Below are 22,500 nucleotides of genomic sequence, written 5' to 3'. Positions count from 1 at the left end.
ACACACACACACACACACACACACACACACACACACACACACACACACACACACACACACACACATATTCATACCATATAACTAGGGACAATTTAGTATGGTTGATTCACCTGACCTACATGTCTTTGGACTGTGGGAGGAAACCGGAGCCCCCGGAGGAAACCCACAGACACAGGGAGAACATGCAAATTCCACACAGAGGACGACCCGGGATGACCCACCAAGGTTGGACTACCCCAGGGCTTGAACCCAGGACCTTCTTGCTGTGAGGCGACCGCGCTAACCACTGTGCCACTGTGCCGCCCCTGCATTATTTCTCAAACACTTATATCTTTATTGACTAGAGGCAATGTAGAAAATACTTTAAACTAGGAGTACACATACAGATGTCTTGGCTAACTGGGGTCACAGCCAAACATACAATCTCAGAAATCCACATTCTATATCAATTTACCTTCCTTGCAGGCCCGTGACCACAACTGTGCCCGATGACAGGAGTACCATGGAGCCTGACAGCTGAATTCTGAGAAGCCCCTATTTGTGCTGATGCCCCTGTGATTGGGACTCGCGAAGTCTTAAGATTGCTGCGAAGACGATCAATCAGAATCTGCTGGTCTACCAGCTGTTCAGTCTGAACACACACGCATATGCGCGCACACACACACACACACACACACACACACACACACACACACACACACACACACACATACGGAGTTGGTTGAATACCAATGGTCATGTATGTTGGAGGCATTGTGGAGTAATGTAAAACATAATTTTCAATTATATCTAATGTTTTAAGTATGAAGTAAGTATTTATACTACTATTGTCCCATTTTTTCCACTGTAGTTTAGTCCTACACAGAAAAAACTCATCAGCCCTAAAGGTATCACCTGTCTAGGGCTCATTCATTTCAATACCTGTATCCGTGTACATTGTTTCTCTTCCTTTAAGGCCTGGAAGTGTGTCTCACTCTCTTGTAGGAGTTTCTTGAACTTCTCCTGTACCTGTCTCAGCTCCTCCTCTTTCTGCTCCAACACCTTCTGGTCTATGACTCGAGCTTCCTAAGAAACAGTGTCAAAATCAAAAAACTGCTGACAAGTGTGCTGACTTTTCCTGTGATAACCTGATTTATATAGTTCAATCTAAACATTACATTATTCCCATAACTATCCTCTTGTTTAGTTGCCCTTGGAGTAACATTCTGACAAACTGAGAGGCCAGCCATACTCAACAGGGAAAATTACAAATTTATAAAAACTAAATGATTTTTCAAGGGTAATGGTGACCCTCAGCGTTAATCCTCCGAAATTTGGGTTTGATATGCCTATGCCAACTTTTGAAAAAATTATACATCTGAAAGCTTTTAAACAGTGAGCTGACATTTGTCTTATTAATCTGTAATTACTACCTGGCATTTGTTGAATTCCCTTCTAAGCTGTAGTATGGTGACATGGTGGGGTTGCTCCCCATTAACTTGTAAATAGTATTTATCATCAGTCTGATGTGCATGATTGACAGCTGTCAGCGTTTCCTGCCAATCCTCCATTCGCTGCCTCAGAGAGGGACTCAGGGTGGGACTACAGGTCACCTTCAATAATTCTGCAGCTTCTTGTGCCAACAGGCAGTATTCTGACAGATCCTGTTGATTCACCATCCTCTCTGGGTCACATATCATGTCAGACTCATTGGTCTGTCTGGATCTGTCTGCGTCCTGCCCAGTGTGTCCACCCACCTTCTCCCTTTCTCTCTGTAGCTCTGTCTCCTTATTTATAAGCATCTCTCTTAGTGTCTGTATTTCAAACTCCAGCTCCCCAAGCCTCGCCTCACTGGGGTCCCAGCTTATAGGAAAAGGTTTAACATCAGAGTTGGGACACATTGCTTTGGGACGGTTGCGTATGTGACGGGCCCTGCAGGCAAACTGTAGGACACTCAGTGTCTCAGCCACGCTGTGGTGGGAAGGGCTTACGCAGGCCACCATGAGTGTGTGAGCGGTGCCCCCCAGAGAGTCACGTAGGAGACGGGTGATTTTTGCATCACGATAAGGAACGTGATTACTGTTGCTGCTGTTGCCACGGCGATTTCGTCCGGGGTCAGAGAGGGCGCGGATGACATTGCTTAGTGCCAGCAGGCCTGTGTTGATGTGGACTGACTCTTTGAGACGCATCCCGGTGTTTCCTGTTTTTCCAGCACGCTCTGAGCCAGCCAGGTCCACCAAATGGAGTTTTGAGGAGCGGACAGAGTTTATGGAGGAGCTGCTGTCATGGCAGCGCTGGGTGAGCTGAATGGTGAGGATAGCGTGAGAGCGGCTAGAGCGCACATTCATTCCCGTGGTGCCTGTGTGGCGTAGGGCGTTTCCTGCTTCTAAAATGCTGAGAAGCTCCTCTGCTGAGGTGACCACTGTCTCTTTGGCTCCAACCACCACTGGAAACACAGACAGACATGCATATACATGGGTAAAAATGCACATACAGAAACAAACTATAAGGACGCACAATCAGAGGGCTCTCAATCAGTCTTTGTGACTGAAAATGCACTTTGCACTCCCAAACACACAACAGTGCTACCAGAAAAATTATCAGTTGATGATGTTACTCAAAAAGAAGACATTTTACTCGACAACTTCTGTATTGGCGACCGCCATGTTCACCATAACACACCGTGTGCATAAAACAACAACACACTTCCTTTCCTGCACCTTCACAATAAAAGTTCCCCCTTACTCCCAATTCATGATAATATGTATACTTTCACACAGGCCATTATTTGGCCTTCTGGATATACTGCAACCATTACACAATATTAGTACCTGTAACTTAACAAATGCCCTCTCTCTTAAAAAAATTTAAAAAATTACTTATTTCCAGTACTCAACTGGACCCTTGTGACCTGCTTTTGTAAACAACAAAAGACATAGAACATGAATACAACATAACAATTAACACAACACATGTGACTCAAAGAGCGATTTTTTTCTTAACCAAGTTTCCATTGTCCTTCACTGAGTGCCTTAAGTAACTGGAGAGCTGAAGCCCCTTTTTTGGTAAGACAGTTTGCAAGTTGTTCTTTTGTGTTGTACCAAAGGACTCGCTCAACCTTTTGGGTTAGGATAAGTTCTTTGATGCTGCTTATTTCCAGACGGAGTCTTTTCTCAGTGACTGACCTTGTTCACTTCAGTGCATCACCCAGTGAATGATTGTCTGTGACACAGGCTATTGGTGCAGCATGTTCAGCATCACCAGTAGTCAGTTCAGAGAAGAGTGCAGCCAGAAAGATGGCATTATCAATTCCATCCGACATCGCCAATGTTTCACCTGCAAGTGTGCTGCGCACAATCTTCTTGACTCTCTTTGACTGCCACGAAAGGGGTGGGAATTTAAATTTTCCCCCATTAGAACAATAAGGTGTCCTCCTTGAGTGCCTCCATCAGAAAAACTTCCGAATGAGGTCATCACTAAACACAATCATCTTCAAGGCACTATCTCTGCCAAGGTGGTGAAAATTCAAGACTACCTTCCTGGACTTAAGTTTACACACTATTCTGTTTGTTTTATGAATAGTCTGCATAGTTTTATTTTTCATGCCTGACGCCAAGTTGCTGGCACCAAACATTACATCTGGCCTGCTTTGTCTTGCAACCCTGAGAATTTGGCCTATCTTGGACCTGAGTTGATCCTTTTCCTTCTCACAGAGAGGTGAGTCTTGTTCCACAGCTCGTGAAGGATCCATATGTATGGGTTGACTCTGTAGCACATGTGGAACAGTCCTTTTGCAGCTCTGACACTTCTAGCTCAAAACCTCTAGCCACAAGCCGTGCTTTTGGTACTGACCCAGTGAGTGTTTCTTTGAGGGTGCACACCCATCTGGTAGAAATGCACTTCTGTCCCTCATCCCTAATTTCCTCAAACACATTGTTATCACTCCAGCTCTTCATCTCCTGCTGTTGTTCCAAGTCAAATGATACATCTTTTGTTACAAATACATCCTCACATACATCTGTTGTGTTAGTGTGAGTAACACTTTTGTGGTGTTTGTTTTGTGATGTTTCTACCTGAAGGTTCTCTACACTTGACATGTCAGCGGAGTCTTTAGTGCCTGCAACATCAGTGGGCTCAATCTGCAGCAAGTTGTACCAGTTTTTGTATTTACCCTTAGCTTTGCCTGCACGCCCTAAGACTTGAGCTGTGTGTAAAATACCTCTGTCTTTATCTCTGTATTTCACAATTTGTCCTGTTTTTAGACTGAGATCTGTTCCCTGCTCTGGACCACTATGTGTCTATGTATTGTCATTTGTGTGATGTTCTGTTTCATCCTGCATCCTACTGGTCATTCCTGTTGGCTCCATTTGTCTCAACCCTTGTTGCATCTCCTTTACAGTGTCTTCTGTGCCGTCTATGTTATTGTCAGCAATCTCCTGTTCTCACTCAAGGTCTGTGTCATTTTCAGTATCATCGTTTGTGACACGTTGATCCACATTTTCTGTATTCACTTTTCTCAATCTGAGATAATGTACCCTGATGCCGGTTCCTCCATGTCTGACAAACACCACTGTGCTGTCCTGACCAATGACAAAACCTGGTCCTTTCCACTCTGGGCAATCTACTGTCTTGTAGTACACTTTGTTTCCAGTTGCATATTTCTTGTCTGCATGACGTATTTGTTTTCACAGTGCTCACTGCATTCTTTCTGAACATTCTGTTTCTGTAAAAGCCCTTCTCGATGCATGTAAAGCAGAGATGTGTTTTGCCACCCATTCAGTTTTTGTTGTGCCCCCAAAAGCTGGGGGCTTATCGATTAGCACAGAGGGCAGGTTGGGATTGTGTCCAAAAACCAACTGATGAGGACTGTAGCCATGGACACTTTGCATGGTGTTCTTTGCCATAAGCGCCCAGTCCATTGCTGTGTTCCAGTCACAACCATTACTTGTCTTCACTTTCATTATGATCTCAGTAAGTGTTTGGTTATGTCTCTCTAGAATTCCATTGCTTCATGGGCTGTAGGCAGATGTTGTCTTTATCTCTATGTTGAAGTTTTCTGCCATATCTCTCACCTCATCACTGTTAAACTCTCCTCCATTGTCACTGAACAGTTTCTGAGGTGGACCATGCACACTTACCCAGGCATGGATAAAGTGTTTCACTATTTCAGAAGATTTTTTTGTGGTTAGAATGCTGCCAGCACTAAACCATGCGAACTGTTCAATAACGTAGCGATACCACACACCTGGTTCAAGTTCATGCAGCTCTACAACCACAGTCTCATTGTATTGAGATGCTAGTGGTAAGCCAACAGCAGGCTTTGGCATAGTTTTACTGTATCTTTGACATGTTTCACAGTTACTCACAATTTTCTGTTGGATAATGTTACATTTAGCATCTTTACTACCTGAACTCTTTAGAAGCCTCTGTAGTCTGTCAGCAGAAGCATGACCAAATTGTTTATGAAGCTTCAATAAGATTTTCTGTTTTGTTGTCGAGTACATTTCTTCTGAGATTGTCAGTATTTTATCCTCACCCTGGCTTTTTCATGCTCATTTTTTTCTTTTAGAGTGTCATCTTCTGCAGTTGCCAAGACCTGGTCATCCCATTGAATGTTCTTGTTTTTGTTGTCCATAATGTTCACACAGTAACGACCAGAGCTAGTAAAGTCAAGTTTTACAGGTTTGTTGAACATCGCTGCCCTGTCATTTTCCATATGCAGTTATGTCCCTGCTTTTTTCAAGGAGGCTTTGCTCAAAAGCAGTGGAATGTTAGCTGGGACAACATCAGTTTCAATATGACACTTAGTCTGTCCAGTTTTTACAGGAATTTTCAACTTTTTAGTGGCGCAGACCATTTTTCCATCTCCAAACTCAAAGGGTCTACAACTGGGTGTTTCTGTTTTCCTCAAGTCCTTCAACTCGTTCTGGCTTAGTCCAGTGATGTAGCTATCAAGCCACCCCTGTCCACATACAGTCCGTGTGCATGCGGTGTTAATAATCGCTGAACCAAAACACTCTGTCATCAAGATTTCTGCTTCAGTGGGTGACTCTTTAGTGTATAGATTGATGTTGCACTCCTCTACCTCCTCTGTGTTACTACCTTCAGTCAGCTTGACTTGCTCACCTTTATTTGGACAGTCCTTGGCCCAGTGAAAAGTGGATTGACAAACAGCATACTTTGATCTGCGACCGTACCTGTCCAGCGGGTTTGTGCCAGGTAATGATGTCTTCTGTTGATCCTTTTGAGGCCATGATGTGCCGCTCCAACACTGTCTCAGAAAGCTCCATCTTGTGCTTACTTACGCATGCGTGAGTACCGTTGTTCAAAATTGATTATATATAGATTATACCATAGGCCGCGGAACCGGTATGGCCAGTAGGGCCGTGGCCATACCTACTTTGGTGTGCATCAAACATAAACATGTGTAAAAATTAAAATCGCAAATACGTTACATTCTTAATGTATTGCACTTTTGTGTGCTTCCTGGGCTAATTTCCACTAGCTGTAAGCCTACGTACAGCACGTAGCCTATCACAAGCAACAAACTCCGTTTCCTAATGATTGATTGGTTATTTGTGTCACGTGAGCTTAGCGTCACACGGACGTGAATTTCACAGAACAAAATACCAGCGCCGAAAAGGAACGCAAAGATGGCTGCCGAGTAAAGTCGTGGTTGCTGAGCTCCTGCAACAATAAACGATTTATCTGGTGAAAAACGAAGAAGTCGTTGTTTAAATAACTTTAACAACAACCGGAAGAACTTCTTCAACGACTGAAAGCAGCTTAATGTCGAGTCGAGACAGGAAAAGATCGCAAAAGAGCAAAGTCCCCTCGCCTGCGGTCCATTCGGGTAACATGCTTATATCCTCATGCCATGATTACGCCCGCTCCGTAGAACCAGTAACGGTCACTATGGCAGAAGAAGAATTTCCTCCGCTACCTGTGACTCCATGCAAGTCCCCTACTGCAAAAAAGCTCTTTATGAGACTAAAGAGTCCACATCCCAAGATAATGCCGTCATCTCCATACTCTCCAAACTCATAAATGGGCGAGCCGACTCTATTGAAAGGCTGGTGAGTGAAAACACTAAGAAAATCGACGAAAATACACTGACGATAGAAGGGATAAAAAAAATAATAGACTTTTCATGCAGTGAAGTAAAAGACACACAGAAGAAAGTGTCAAATGTTGAAGCTCGTCTTAAAGAGGAAGAGCGCAAAGCTGCCAGTCTTCAAACACGTGTGTGAGAGCTGGAGTCCTACTCAAGACGGTGGAACCTGAAGCTTTATGGCGTTGCTGAAAATTCAACCGAAAATGTGTAAGAAAAAGCTTTAGAGGTTTGCCAGAATATCCTTCCAGAGGAAAAGAACAAGCTCTCAGGTGTTATCGATGTTGCCCATCGTCTCGGAAAACCATCACAAAGCCGCTCCACTCCAAGAGCCATCATCATCCGATTCTCCCTGAGGTCCTACAGAGATGCTGTGTGGAAGTCAGCAAAAAATCATTCCTTCCTGAGTGACAACAGGCTTCGTTTTGCTGAAGATCTCTCTCAACTCGTCAGATGTGGCCCATGGTGCAGAAGGCACGAAGTGAGGGGAAACCTGCATATTATGTAGGTGCACGAGCCTTCATCAATGGACAGGAAATTACCTGAGGTAAACATGACTGATTTCAACTGAGTCTTTTTCATGGCTTGCAGGTCCAACAAAGCTCAGTCTCCTGACTCTCTAAACTGGTGTGCTGTTAGACTTTTCATCACAGGGAGAACTGAGCCTACTTGAACTATCATTTAGTTTGCATTCTTTTCTTAATATTTCTTACAATGTTTTATCCTACTGATTTTTTTTATAGACAACAGCTTGAAAAACTAAGTGGTTTAAAACATGTAGGACACCCTTATTTTGCTCAATTTATATTATATTGTCACCTACTATGTTGACTGTTCCAAGTGCAACTAATGCTCAGCGTACCAGGTCATAACTACTTGTTCAGTATTATTTCGTAAGTTTTCTTATCTTAAGAATTTCTTTGTCTATAGTTTCCCTAAACGCCAGGGGGTTAAGGAATGTTACAAAACGTAAAGCATTATTTTTATTTTCGAAACAGTTTGATACAGATTTTTGTTTCTGTCAAGAATCTCACTCAATCGCAAGTGATGTGAATTTTTGGAGAGCCCAATGGGGTAACGATTTATGGTTTTCTCACAGCTCAGAAAGATCAGCGGGTGTCTTAACCATGAAAAATAGATATAACGGTGACATCCTACACACAGACACAGATCCTAAAGGACATTTTATCTGTCAAATTGTCAGTTATGATAAAATTATTTTGATTATTGTTTATGTGTATGGATACAACTCTAATTTAGAAAATTCTCAATTATTTACTGTCATAGAGAATAGACTTAAACATTGGCTCACTAAATTTCCAAATTCCCAAATAATAATTGGAGGAGACTTTAATGTAACTTTGAATCCACTTATAGATAGATGGCCACCTACACAAGATAATAACAGAAACTATTTTATTAAATCTTTTATAGAAAGATATGATTTAGTAGACATATGGAGAGTCAAATCCCCAGATACGGTAACGTTCACTTGGAAGAACAAAGGAAACACAAGGCTTTCTCGTTTAGATTTTTGGTTAGTTTCCAAACATTTTAACGAACAAGATATCACAGTAAATGTTATCCCTTGTCCCTTAAGTGATCATAAGGCTATCTACATATCAATTAATCTGTTTCCTTCTGATAAAAGCTGCAAAGCCAAATATTGGAAATTGAACAACTCTCTTCTTAAATATGAGGACGTTAAAATGAAAATTTCACAATTGATAATGCTTTACTTTGATAAGGCAAAAATAGATAATTCATTCAGATTAAACTGGGAGCTATTTAAGTATGAATCAGCGAAATATTTTAGGACTTACGGAAGTAATCTTGCCAAAATTAGGAAATTAGAAGAACAGAACATTATCACAGGTATTTCTTTACTCTCTCAAATTTCACCAGACGCCTTAACAAAAGAAGACAAAATTAAATTGTATGAGTCACAAGAGAAACTTGATGTGACCTATAAAAGAAGGGCAGAAGGAGCGTTTATTAGATCGCGGACACAATGGCTAGAAAAGGGTGAACAGAACTCTGCATATTTTTTCAAACTAGAAAAATATCGTGCAAAAATTAATACCATTAATGAACTAAAAATTAATGATAATATAACAGATGACCCAAAACTAATATCTGATTTTTGTTCTACTTTTTATAAAAACCTGTACACATCTGAATACTCTGAAGATAATACTCAAACGTTCCTGAATTCACTACAGCATACCTCTCGACTTAAAGACTCTGAAAGAGATCTTTGTGATCTCCCCTTATCACTAACAGAGGTTAGCAACTGTATTAATTATTTAAAGGAGAACAAATCTCCGGGAACAGATGGCTTATCTTCTGAATTCTATAAATTGTTTTCACAGCAGATGGCACCATTTCTTCTACAAGTGTTTAATGAAAGCCTATCATCCAGTTGTTTACCTGCAAGCATGACTCAAGGTTTAATTACATTAATTCCTAAATCACGCAAAGATCCGCTTTATATTGACAACTGGTGCCCAATCTCTCTTCTAAATAATGACTATAAAATATTGGCCATGATTCTTGCTAGAAGAATCAAGAAAGTTCTAGATTCCATAATTGATGAAGCACAATCAGGATTCATGCCTAATAGACACATCACCAACAATATTAGACTAGTTTTAGATGTACTTGATTACTCACACCTCATTTCTGATAACAGCTTTTTGCTCTTCTTAGACTTCTTTAAAGCCTTTGACACGGTGGAACATACTTTTCTCTTTCATTCGTTAAAGAAATTTGGGTTTGGAGACTTTTTTTGCAATACAATTAAAACCCTTTACAATAATGCCAACTGTTCAATCAAGGTTAAATATGGGTCATCTTCCAGGTTTGAGGTCAAACGTGGCGTTCGTCAAGGTTGCCCGATATCGCCATATTTATTTCTACTCGCTGCCCAACTTTTATGTGACCATATTAAGTGTAGTAATCTGAAAGGTGTTTCTATTGCTGATAGAACTATTGTAATTAGTCAACTAGCGGATGACACCACTTTATTTCTAAAAGACAGCTCCCAAGTACCTTTAGCTATTAATATTATAGAACAATTTACTAAAGCTTCGGGCCTTCATTTAAATCTTAAAAAATGTGAATTATTAGCTATCAAAGATTGTTGTGTTGATTCAATTTCCAATATTCAAGTTAAAAATTCGGTTACTTATTTAGGTATCATTATTGATAAACATGAATCCCAAAGATGTAACACTAACTTCAATCCAATAATTAACAAAGCTTAACAAAAATTCAATCTGTGGCTCTTACGTGACTTATCTTTAAGGGGCCGAATTCTCCTCTCAAAAGCTGACGGAATATCAAGATTAACATATGCTGCACTGTCATTAGGTATAGATAGTCATATATGCAAAACAATAGATAAAATATTATTTGATTTTGTATGGAAAAACCGCACCCATTATCTTAGGAAATCTGTTCTGATGAGCGAATACAATAATGGTGGCCTTAATTTTTTAGACTTTTCCACACTAAATTACACCTTTAAAATAAATTGGATCAGACGTTACCTTATATGTCCATCTTCTCTTTGGAATTTCATTCCCCATTTTGTCTTTTCTTCAATTGGTGGTCTTAAATTTTTGTTTCTATGTAACTATAACATTGACAAAATCCCCCTCAAACTTTCTTCGTTCCACAAACAAATGTTACTGGCATGGTGTCTAATTTACAAACACAACTTTTCTCCTCACAGGTTTTTTATTTGGAATAATAGATATTTGCTGTATAAAAACAAATCTATCTTTTTCAAACAGTGGTTTGACAACAATATTCTTTTGATTAGTCAGTTGTTTAACCAACATGGGCAACTTTACAATTATGTTGAATTCATTCAATATTATAGATTCCCTGTTACACCTAAAGAAATTTCTATTGTTTTTGATGCTGTTCCCTCTGGTATTGTTTCAATTTTCAGAGGTGTTAATGTGAATGTTAATCTCCCTATATCAGTAGATGTAACTGAAACAACTGTTGGGAAAGCATGCTTTTCATGGAACACCAAGAACAAAAACAAGATTATTCGTCAACTGTTTCAACAAGATATTATTAGCTCACCCTCTGCCTTATCTTATTGGTCTGCCTTTGTCGGTGAAAAAATTGTTTGGGAAAAAATTTGGCTTTTACCTCATAAGTTCCTCTTGACTAATAAAGTAAAAGAAATATCTTTCAAAATTATTCATAGATTCTATCCAACTAATCATTATTTGCAGAGACTTAAGAAGGACATTGATGTGAGTTGTTCTCTCTGTGGTTTGTTTAATGAAACATTGGTTCATTTATTTTGGTCTTGCCGAAACACTAAACAACTGTGGAGTAGGTTGTCTCGTTTGATTATTGATCATATTTACCCTCATTTCACCCTGAGTTGGAAAAATGTATTGTTTGGATATACTGAATTTGATAGGAACCTCGATTCTGAGTATTATTTAATCAATTTGCTAATTATCTTAGCAAAATTTTATATTCACAGATCTAAATTCTCTAGCAAGAAACCTAATTTTCCTGAGCTGTCTGCGTATATCAAACAATATATTTCATCAATATCTGATAGTGAAAATAAAAAAGCTGTAAAAACATATAAGCACTTTATGATTTACAAAATATTTAGTTAAGTATGTAATTTATTTGTTTTACTTTATACAATCCCCCTGGCGTATTTATGTTAATGTTTATGATAATATATGTGTTAATGTTGTATACATTTAATAATGACTTGTTGATTGACATTGTTGTATACTATTTTTGTTCACTTTTGTTAATAAAGTTCTTTAAAAAAAAGAGTGCCATATTAAACGGTAAATACTAAAAAAAAAAATACCAGCGCTCTATGTAAGTAGACTAACTGCTAGTGTGTTCGCTAAACTTTAAGCAATAGTAACGTTAAAATCAATGATGAAGCGTCAAAAAATAACTGATTTCTTCAGGTCAAAGTTAACCAAGGTAGCTGAGACAACCACCGTCACTCTAGCCCACAATGAGCCCTCTGAGGAACCAGAAGTAGAATGTCTAACTGTCGCTGCTTCAACTAGCCCCTCTGCCGCCGCTACCCTCAACGTTATGAGCCTATTGCCAGATGTACACAGGCTGTTGAAATTGTTTTATACAATTCCCGTGTCAACTGCCAGCGCCGAGAGGTCTTTCTCAACCCTTCGTCGTATGAAGACTTATCTAAGGTCAACAATGACTCAAAGGAGACTCAATGACTTGATGTGCAGCCACACACACAGGGATGCTTTGGCCAATGTGGATGGTCTCGCCATTGCCAGTGACTTCATCCAGCACAACGAGAGATGGAGGAACTTCTCTGGGAACGTTTAAGACGGGGTGGTGAGCGTTGACATTTTTTAATCCTATGCAACTGGACTTCATGTGTCAAATGATTTATGCTTTCTAATCATACTGATTATACTATTTGATTGTGACTCAAGTGTAGGCTATAATCAGGACAAATAAAAACGGCAATAATAAATAAAGTTATGCATTACGAGTGTGGCTTGGGGGGGGAATTCACGTCATTCTTGGCCCTACCCATTCGAAATGCGTTCCGCAGCCTATGGATTATACAGTCTCTCATAACTCAGTCGAAAATGTGCCTCTCAAAATTAAACCTTTAAATCAGTTTCCTACATCAATTTAAGGGTCAATATATTGGAATCTGGGGCTGTAAGGATCACAGAATAGTAGACAGAAGCCTGTCACCTCTAGCTGGGGCTATTGTGGAGGAGCCGAAAAGTTGTACCAGCAGATGTCTTAACTGCAAATACTTCCAAAATTGAGTGTGTGGTAAGTTGAATTCCTCCTGCCTATGCCTCTAAGGATTTTAACGTTTTTTCCTGATACAGCTCCCCTAGGGCTGTGATACCTTTCTGAAACCAGGACTTCCAGAGGAAGGGTGATTTATCTATACAGAGCTTGAAATTTAGCCAGATCCCGGTGGACTTGTGAAGGGGTCAAATTTAAGGATCTGAGCTATTCTATTCCAAACCCACTGAATATGGCACAACATAGGATGTGACCGATACCGTGGGGCTAGTTCGGCTCTGATTTAGTTCATGGCCTTAAGAGGAGTGAAAATGGTGCTCTCAAGACGGAACCACGGGGGAGCTCTCTCCAGGGGCAAGGACCACTGTGCCATATGCCTGAGAGTGAAAGTGTAATGGTAAAATAACAGGTTGGGCACCACAAGGCTTCCTCTGTCCACTGGCCTCTGCAGTTTTCGCAGGCTCATTCATGGGTGTTTATTGTTCCATAAGAATTTATTACAAAGTTGATCAAATTGTTTAAAGTAGTGTAGTGGAATTCAGATCGAGAGAGCCTGCAGTAGGTAGTTGAATTTCAGAACACAATTCATTTTAATTACGTTTGCCTTGCCCTACACAGAGGGATGCAATGGAGACCAATGCTCTATATCAGCCCGCAATTTGTCCAATAGGGGGTCAAAGTTTATTTTAATCAAGTCAGACAGTAGGGGAGGGAATGTTATTCCAAGATAATTGATGCCTTTCTTAGGTCAAGCAAAAGTGCCTGATTGGAAGAGGTTTTTGGGGCAATATGGCATAAGAGGGAGTGCCTCAGACTTTGTCCAGTTCACTTTATAACCTGAAATGGATGAGAACTTTCAATCATTTTAAATAGGGAGGAAAGAGAGCGTTCAGGATCGAACATAAACAACAGAATGTCCTCTGTGCACGTCAGTTTATGACATTTGTCACGAATTTGAATGCCTGGAAATGTAGGTTCTCTACAGATAGCCATTGCTAATGGTTCTCGTGCAACGGCAAAGAGCAGAGGGGAGAGAGGGTCCCCCTTCCTGATGCCTCTTCCGAGTTCAAATGAGGGAGATATTATGCCGTTGGTGAGCACAGATGCCTTGGGATGGGTGTATATGAGACTAATCCAATGTAGTATGAACTTCTTGTTGAAACCAAAACAAACCAGGGTGGAGAGCAGATATTGCCACTCCAACCTGTCGAATGCCTTTTTGGCATCCAGTGAGATGGCAGCCATAGGAGAGGTGTTATCCTGAGTAGCCCACATAACATCTACAAATCTCCTAATGTCTGCTGAGGAGCAGAAGCGAATGAAACTAACCTGGTCAGGATGGATCAAATAGGTTATAACCCTGTCCAGCCAATTAGCTAAACTTTTAGATAATAGCTTACTGTCACAGGAGGTCAAACTAATGGGTCTGAAATTTTTATGATCTAAAGGGTCCTTCCCTCCTTTCGGAATAAGGATAATAATGGCCTCTGATAGAGAGGGAGGAAGTTTTCCCTTCTCTATAGCTTCATTATAGGTATCTAGGAGTAATGGTGCTACTTCCTCAGCGTAAGCCTTGAAGAACTCAGCCGTGTAGCCATCTAAATCTGGCACTTTACTTGAGGGTAGGTGCTTGATAATGTCGGTTATCTCCTCAGTAGTAATGGCTGAATCAAGATGTTCAAGCTGATCCTCTGACAACAATGGAAGACTGAGGGTTGACAGAAATGAAGTAATGTCATTTTTGTCCACCTTTGACTCAGGGGTGTAAAGTTTTACATAAATCACTCTAAAAGCCACATTTATCTCCTTGGGATCAGACAGAAGATGCCCATCTTGCCTCCTAATGGTTGGAATAGTGCTCATTGCTTCTTTTTGTTTAATGTATCTGGCGAGTAGTCTACCAGCCTTATCACTCTCCTCAAAATATTTCTGCCTGGCCCGAAAGAGAGAGAATTCTGTCCTCTGAGTCATAATTGAATTAAACTCATACTTCAGTCTAGTCAATCTGGTAAGATTTTCAGGGGACATTTTTTTTTAAGTTTGACTCTGCAATTCTGATCTATTTTCCAAGCTCCTGGAGTTTTGCATAATTTTGCTTCTTCTTATACGAAGAGTGTTGAATTATGTGACCTCTCAAAAAGGCTTTCAGAGCCTCCCAGGCTACCCCTGCTGATGGAGCTGTTGGTAACTTGGTTTCTATGTAAAGATTAACTTGTGATCTAAGTGATTCCTTAAAGGTCTCACCTAATAAGAGGCTGGAGTTTTATCTCCATCTAGTTGATTTAACTGGCCTATTAAAGGGCAGTACATGAACATGGACTATGGTCTGACAGAATTATATAACCAATGTCTCTTGATACTATAATGGGTATTAGCGACTGAGATACCAAAAAGAAATCTATCCTAGTGAATGAGCTATGGGGTGGAGAGAAGAATGTATAATCCCTTGATGATGGGTTTTGTAGCCACCAAATATCTATCAAACCAGATGCCTTGGACATATCTTTGAGCACCGCATGCGCTCTGAAGGTGCGGGCTGATGGAGAGCTACGATCTAATACTGGGTCCATTACATCATTAAAATCCCCACCCATGATAATTGGATAGTCTCCCATATCGTTTAGTTTTTTTCTCAAGTAGTCAAAAGAAAATACAGGATCGTCTATATTTGGAGTGTACACATTTGATAGTATGATACTATTACCCTGGATCTCACAAAGCATCAACGGAATGCTCCGCATCTCATCTGCACTCTTTCTTATGCATTTGAATTGTACTTGCTTATTAATTAATGTTGCTACTCCTCTGCTCTTGCTACTGCCACAAGCACTCCCCACAAAGCCCACCCAGTCAGTACAAAGTTTCTGGGATTCTTGTGCTAGTAAATGGGTCTCCTGCATAAACACTATGTCACATTTCTTGGATGTAATGAAAGTTAATACTTTCTTCTTAATTCTGTTACGGAAGCCTCTGACGTTCCAGCTCATAAACTTCAAACCGTTTTTCCTACTGAGTGAGATAATGTAAAGTGAGTGTTATACAAGTTTTGCTGTAACTTCCATAATGACCTATTGATGCATGACATCACCAAAAATAACCAAGAAACCCTAAACATATATATAATAAAAGCTATGAAAATGCATCTGCAAAGCCAGACGCCTGAACTACAGTCAATTTGGTCCGTGACTCTAACTTGAAGCCGCAATAAACAGTGCCCTGCCCACCCAGCCACCCCGCTCGTGTCCGACATCTGGGAGCGCGGATAATACATCCACCTCTCTGTCTGACACAAGTGTGACCATACCATTAGTAACAAAGAGCGTGACATTTTGGACTTTGGCAATTATTTACACATTAGACCGAACTAGTAGTCTATATGAAAAAAATAATAAATAAATAAAATAAACTGTTAACCCAAGACGCCCAAAGTAGGAACCAAAATAATGGGCAGACTTTGCTAGATAAAACTTACTGCTCCACCTCCAAAATCTAACATTAGATAATGGGAATCCGTAGTGTTATTACGTCGCTCAATAAAGATATTACTGACCTCATCGTGATTTCTCTGTCCTAAAAAACAAAATCAACGTCCATGAAAACCAGGTAATTTAAAGTGTTCACAAAAAGTGTCAAATAAGAAATAAGCCAAGTCCCCCGCCAAATAATCTGACAACCCAACCCTCGTATATATACACGTCCAGCTTTGCTATTCTCAAACGCCCACATGAGGGCTCTGCAAAATCATCACACGTAAACAGGGAAAGTGTGTGTGTGTGTGTGTGTATATACCAAGTCCAGTTGCACTTGATTCAACTCCTTTGGATAACCATGACCTGGATGAATGAGAACATTCACAGACATGTGTGTGTGTGTGTGTATGTGTGTGTGCATGTGTGTGCATGTGTGTGTGTGTGTGTGTGTGTGTGTGTGTGTGTGTGTGTGTGTGTGTGCGCGCACCTCCACACGTGTGCGGATTCAGGGGTGAGTGGTAAATCAACAGTATCATTTCGAAGAAGGGGGTTAACTCCTCATCATTCAGGAGCGGTGAGGCGCAAAATGCCGTTAACCCAAAGCAAAGGAACCCCAGGTTATCCCAGGGAACGAATGTAGGCCAGGGCCTTTTTATGGTCATCAAATCAGCGAGGACCCTGTGCTGATCTCACGATAAGCACTGCTGGATAGTCAAGAGAAAATCTCTTGTGTTTTTCATGGAGCATCTTCTTGCACTCGTTGAACTTTATGCGCTTCTCATTAACCAACTCAGTCGGCGAAGAACATGATGCGGTACTCCTTCCAGATAACGTTGTCCAACTTGCGTGGAGCCTCTGCGATGCGGTTCCGACCCTGGAATCTCAGGAACGTGGCGATGATGGGTCTCGCTGGCGAGGGTTGATTAGGAAATGGGCTTTCGCATAATGCCCCAATCTTGTGTGCTCTGTCAATTTTCAGTCCCCTTGGGAAGTCGATGCTCAAAATCTCAGGGCAAAATTTTGCCTAGGAATGACTGGGCATCGCCTTCCTCACTGCCATCTGGAAATCCGATGAAACGCTCCTGCCTGCCGGTTCTCAATGTCGTCCAGCTTTTGTCGGAGGGCCTTCACTTCTGTGGCTGTGGTTAGGGGGTTAGCCTGTTGCCTTTCGTTAGTATCCTCCAGGAAGCATGGTCGGCTCTCGACTTGAGAAATGCGGTTAGTAATTTCAGCCAATTTGCTATCTGTAGCACTTGTCACCCATATAACGTCTAGCTTCTTGTCATTGGCCTCAGACTTTTCCCAGATTAATGCAGCGAGTTTAGCAACAGATGCATCGGTGTTCAGTGTGTCGTGAGGCAGTGATTGTTTGAGCTAGTGGTGTGTAAAAACGAGGCATACTCCAAGTTAACAGTTAAGGGGCTTTAGTGTCGAACTGTAAGTATCAACAATACAGAGATGAACTGACGCACGCAGGAGACTGCGTGCCTTACGTAACATTGACTACAGCTAACATCCACTTGGTGGTGCTATAATACCACCCGTAACATCTCCCTTTCCTTTAAGTAAACAAAACACTTCTTGAAATACCAACTTGTGAACTTCACCCAAGACATGGTTATATCTAGATCTCAAAAACAATTAAACAGCCTGTATAAACACTGAACATTAGAACCAGTCCATATGAGCTTATAGGTTCAGTCTGTTGGAAGGCCATATCTGACGGCCATATCGAGAGAGAGCAGAGGAATGGGGTGACAATGGGACAGCAGAGGTGTCCAAAGTCTGCGGTGGGCCTGGAGCCCATGGACTGCTGTAGAGCCTACTGGGAGAGGGTCGAGGAGAGAACGTGCATGCCCTCTCACCCTCCATCATTTCACTCTGTGGCTGAGACTCATTGCATTCAGAAGAAGGCCCCTCGGCACCAGCCCTAGGGTTTTGTGATGGCCATGGCTCTGCCATACTTAGTTCGGCTCGATTGTGACGATACAAGGAGCCCTCAACCTCTACCAGATATGACCGTGGGGCCACTTTCTGCAGACACACTCCCCATTGCCAGATGCCAGTCCTGTCCCCTGGTAGTGGCTTCATCCGAACAGCTTCTCCCACTGCGAGCTCAGGTAAGTCCTTAGCAGTCCTGTTGTAGATGAGTTTCGAGATTTGTCTCCTGTGCTGCAGTTTATCTACAACATCCGTAACGACGCGTGGCTCAAGAAGTGCATCAACCACTGACAGAGCTGACTTCAAACGCCGTGACATCAGTCGTTGGGCAGGACTGCTGTCCATACCCTTTGTTGGGGTGTTTCTCCATTGTAAGATTGCCTTCCAGGCATCCTCGCCATCCCGTAGTGCTTTCTTGCAAAGGTTCTTTGCGATTTTAACTGCTGCTTCCACCTTCCCGTTGGCCTTGGGATGCCTTGGTGAGGAGGTGATATGGTCAAACCCCCACTCCACAGTGAATTGGCGGAACTGAGTACAGGTGAACTGGGCCCCATTGTCGGAAATTACACTGTCAGGTTGCCCATAATGAGAAAATTGAGCCTTGCATCGTTTTATTGTTGTCTCCGCGCTAAGGTCTGGCAGAACATCAATCTCCCAGAAATCTGAGTAGTGATCAACTACCATCAGAAAGTCTTTCCCACTGTGTTGGAAAAGATCCAGACTTATGATTTGCCAGGGGCGTGTGGGAAATTCATAGCTGAGTATTGTCTCCTTTTGCTGCTCAATCGCATACTCATTGCATGTAGAGCATTTATTGATATAATCCTTGATTTCGCTCTGCATTCCAGGCCAGTATATGGTCTCCCGTGCTTGTCTGTAGCAGGCCTCACCACTGATGTGACTGCCATGTACTCTGGCAAGCATCTCAGGACGCAATGATTTTGGGATCACCACTCTTTGCCCCCTAAACAAGACTCCGCTCTGGACACTTAGCTCCTCTTTGATAGGCCAGAACTCTCTGACTGCCTGCTCTATTTCATCCTTATCAGCGGGCCAGCCCTTCAGGATAGTAGACTTCACAACTTGCAGCTGTCTGCCGTTGTCTGTGTGTTGCTGTATATGTAGCAGCCTTTGTCTGTGACATTCAGATAGTCGGCCATATTTATGTGCTCAATTGCCAGCTGCTCGTCCACCATACTGCAGACTGTGTGCCCTGCATGCATAGAGCCAGGGTGTGTTTTGGAAGTAACAGCCCTGCTTAATGTGTCATCCACAAGCAAGTCCGGTCCTGGTTTGTAGATCACCCTCAGGTTGTAATTCTGAAGAGCCAGTAGCATGCTCTGCAAGCTCTTGGGAGCATTGAGGAGAGGCTTGCTGAAGATTGCTACGAGGGGCTTGTGATCTGTCTCTGCTGTGATATTGTCTCTACCGTACAGATAATGATGGAAACGCTGGCAGGCAAATACTATGCTGAGGCATTCCTTCTCTATCTGCACATAGTTTTGCTCTGTAGGCGTGAGTGCCCTTGACGCGAAAGCATGCTGGCTGGAGTCACTCTGTACTGTGACGGGTTTTGACACATCATAGTATCGCAGCACAGGCGTCTGTGTCACAAGCTACCTCCCTGAGAGCTGCATCGTGCTTCAGCAGCCAGTGCCAGACTATGTCCTTGTCTGTGAGTCTCCTCAAAGGCTCGCGTACTTCTGACAGCTGTGGGAGAAACTTAGCCAAGTACGTGACGAATCCGATGAGTCTCTGCACCCTCTTGACATCGGATGGGGCTGCCATGTCCAAAACCGCTGACTTTCTCCGGGTCAGCTTTTAGACCTGCAGCCGACAGGATGTGGCCATGGAACCACACCTCAGCCACTCTAAACTGAAGCTTCTTGACACTGAGCAACAGTTTCACTTGTCGACAGCAGTCAAGAAGGGCTACCAGCTTGTCATCATGGTCCTTGTTTGCCTCTTCCTCTCTGTCACTACAACCAACGATGAGGATGTCGTCAGCTATAGGCTCCACTCAAGCCCTTCCAACAGCTCATGCTGTTTCCTCTGGTAGACCTCTGGGGCTACTGACACACGAAACGGAAGTTTCAACCATCTCTTCCAGCCCCAGGGGGTCCAAAAGGTGGTCATGAGGCTGCTAGCCTCATCCAGTTTACACTGAAGAAAAGCATCTCTTGCATCGACCAGTGTGAGGACCTTGGCTTTAGGCAGCTTATAAGGCACATCCTCCAGTGTGGGCATGAGGTAATGCGAGCGTCTGAGTGCCTGGTTGAGATGGTGCGGCTGTAGACATATAAGCAGCTTTTCTGGTCTTTTGACTATGACCATATTGCTGATCCAATCCGTGGGCTCACTGACTGATATGATATGACCCTCTCTTTCATATCGGTCGAGCTGAGCCTTCACAGCTTCCTTCATAGCCACCGGAACATTGCATGGTGCACTCTGCACCGGCTTAACCGCTGGATCCAAGTCAAAGTGAACCTCTCCGGGGAGTGCCTCCACAGGACCAGTGAAGATATCCTGATATGCTCTGATGACTGTACTTCTGGTGAGAGGCATGGTGAGGCTGTCGTCCACTGCGTTTAGTCCATGGGCCAGAGCCCAAAATTTCCTATTTCGGTACACTCAAGGTGGCAAAACTTACTTATAATTTTTGAAAGGATCCATGTCTGTAGATGACATTTTGGTATGATAACCATTCCTGAGTGGCAGCTGTATCACAGTTATCAGCTCATGAAGTTAACCACCCCCTAAAGTAAATTGCATTTTAGACGCTGGTGCATATCCTGGTTTAGCCTCATGGTCAGGACATTTTTCAATGTTCTATAATATTGTCTTTGGTATCATTTTAAAGGGGACCTTCTTAGCTTTCATTCAAGCCCTGTTGTGGATATTTCTCACAAATATAGAGGTCACTTGAGCTCTTCAACCCGTCAATAACACACATCTTTCTGCAATTTTCGCCTAAACTATATACTTTCTTTTAGCCCTGTGGCATCTAGGAATATCAGGGACACAAAACACAAAAACTGGAATACTCACAGGACTGTAAAGATTCAGGAAATGTATAATATACCCATACTATTTCATTGTGTGAGGTGATTGTGAACCTTAAATTAGAAGGGCATTATTACTAAGAAACTAACTAGACCAAAGCCAGTTAGTCCATGGGTCAGACCAGATATCGATATCACCCAAGGTGACACAACTTCACTGGTGCCATTTTATTTGGTACACTAACAGAAGTAAAATAATACATGATAACCTTTCCAAATGAGCAGCTATTTCATTTTTCTTTCAGGAAACCTGTTTCTGTGCCTCTCACGATTGTGTATTTGCCCAGATTTTTACAAATATAGCATTTTAACACCCCTGGTACTGATTAGCCTAGCTTAAACTCTGGGACAGTTCTTAGTTGGCCAACAACCAAGGATAACCAGTACTGTGTACTTCCATTCATTGTGCTAAGCTAGGCTAACGTGCAGCCAGATAGCTTTTTACTAAACACATATAGAGGAAACTGGTATCTATCTTCTTGTCTCACTCTGGAGAAGATTGTAAGCTAATTTCCCATAATGTTAGCATGTTCTTTTAATGTATATGTTAATATGATTAGTTAAAGTGGCTACGAGGAACTTTCATCTTGTGTTGATTTTAGCGGCCTCATGTGGACAAAATACAGCTGTTGCATAGCAACTAGGTAATGTATCTATTTGTGGCTATGTAAGATAAATAATGGTAATATGACGCTGGTGAAGCAAAGTAAACTTTGTTTTAGTAGTGTTCATACACCTAAGTTACATGTATCTGTTTGTATGTGGCAGGCGAAAACTGACTGAATATGGCCACTGGTGAACAAGCAAGTTTTTACCCAATACCAAAGCGCCCACGGGTGGAGTGTATTATCCACTGTTCTGATGATACAGATAAGCTGGTTTCACTACAAAGTGTCGACTCACGGAGAACTCTGCTCAGGGCAGCTCAGATACGAAATCATGCACCAGTTTTGAAACTGGCAAAAGACATTCCTGAGGGACAGATTCCAGCAATCTACTACCACAGAAAGTGTCGCAGTATCTTCACTATGAAGCAAATTCTTGATGGCCTCCTTGCAAAAGAAAAGAAAAGTTGTGTCTCTGCTGAAGAGAATCAATCTAAGAGAGTAGCTCGACATGCTCCAAGTAC

At 42.0% G+C, this 22,500-nt stretch overlaps 1 protein-coding gene across 1 annotated transcript in view; it reads right to left on the bottom strand.

The window, feature by feature from the left end:
- LOC130111957 (kinesin-like protein KIF27) overlaps positions 1-3,301 on the bottom strand; it is a 28,611-nt gene extending 25,310 nt beyond the window's left edge. Inside the window, exons 1-4 of the mRNA XM_056279269.1 lie at positions 3,241-3,301; positions 1,413-2,425; positions 922-1,065; positions 455-631 (exon numbers count right to left, since the gene is read on the bottom strand). Of these exons, the coding sequence (XP_056135244.1) occupies positions 455-631; positions 922-1,065; positions 1,413-2,425; positions 3,241-3,301 (1,395 nt within the window). The remainder of the gene's footprint in view (positions 1-454; positions 632-921; positions 1,066-1,412; positions 2,426-3,240) is intronic.
- Between the last annotated feature and the right edge of the window lie 19,199 nt (positions 3,302-22,500).

Source organism: Lampris incognitus, chromosome 1 (genome assembly GCF_029633865.1).
Source record: "Lampris incognitus isolate fLamInc1 chromosome 1, fLamInc1.hap2, whole genome shotgun sequence".
NCBI classification, from domain to species: domain Eukaryota; kingdom Metazoa; phylum Chordata; class Actinopteri; order Lampriformes; family Lampridae; genus Lampris; species Lampris incognitus.
This window is presented reverse-complemented; position numbering and strand designations above follow the sequence as displayed.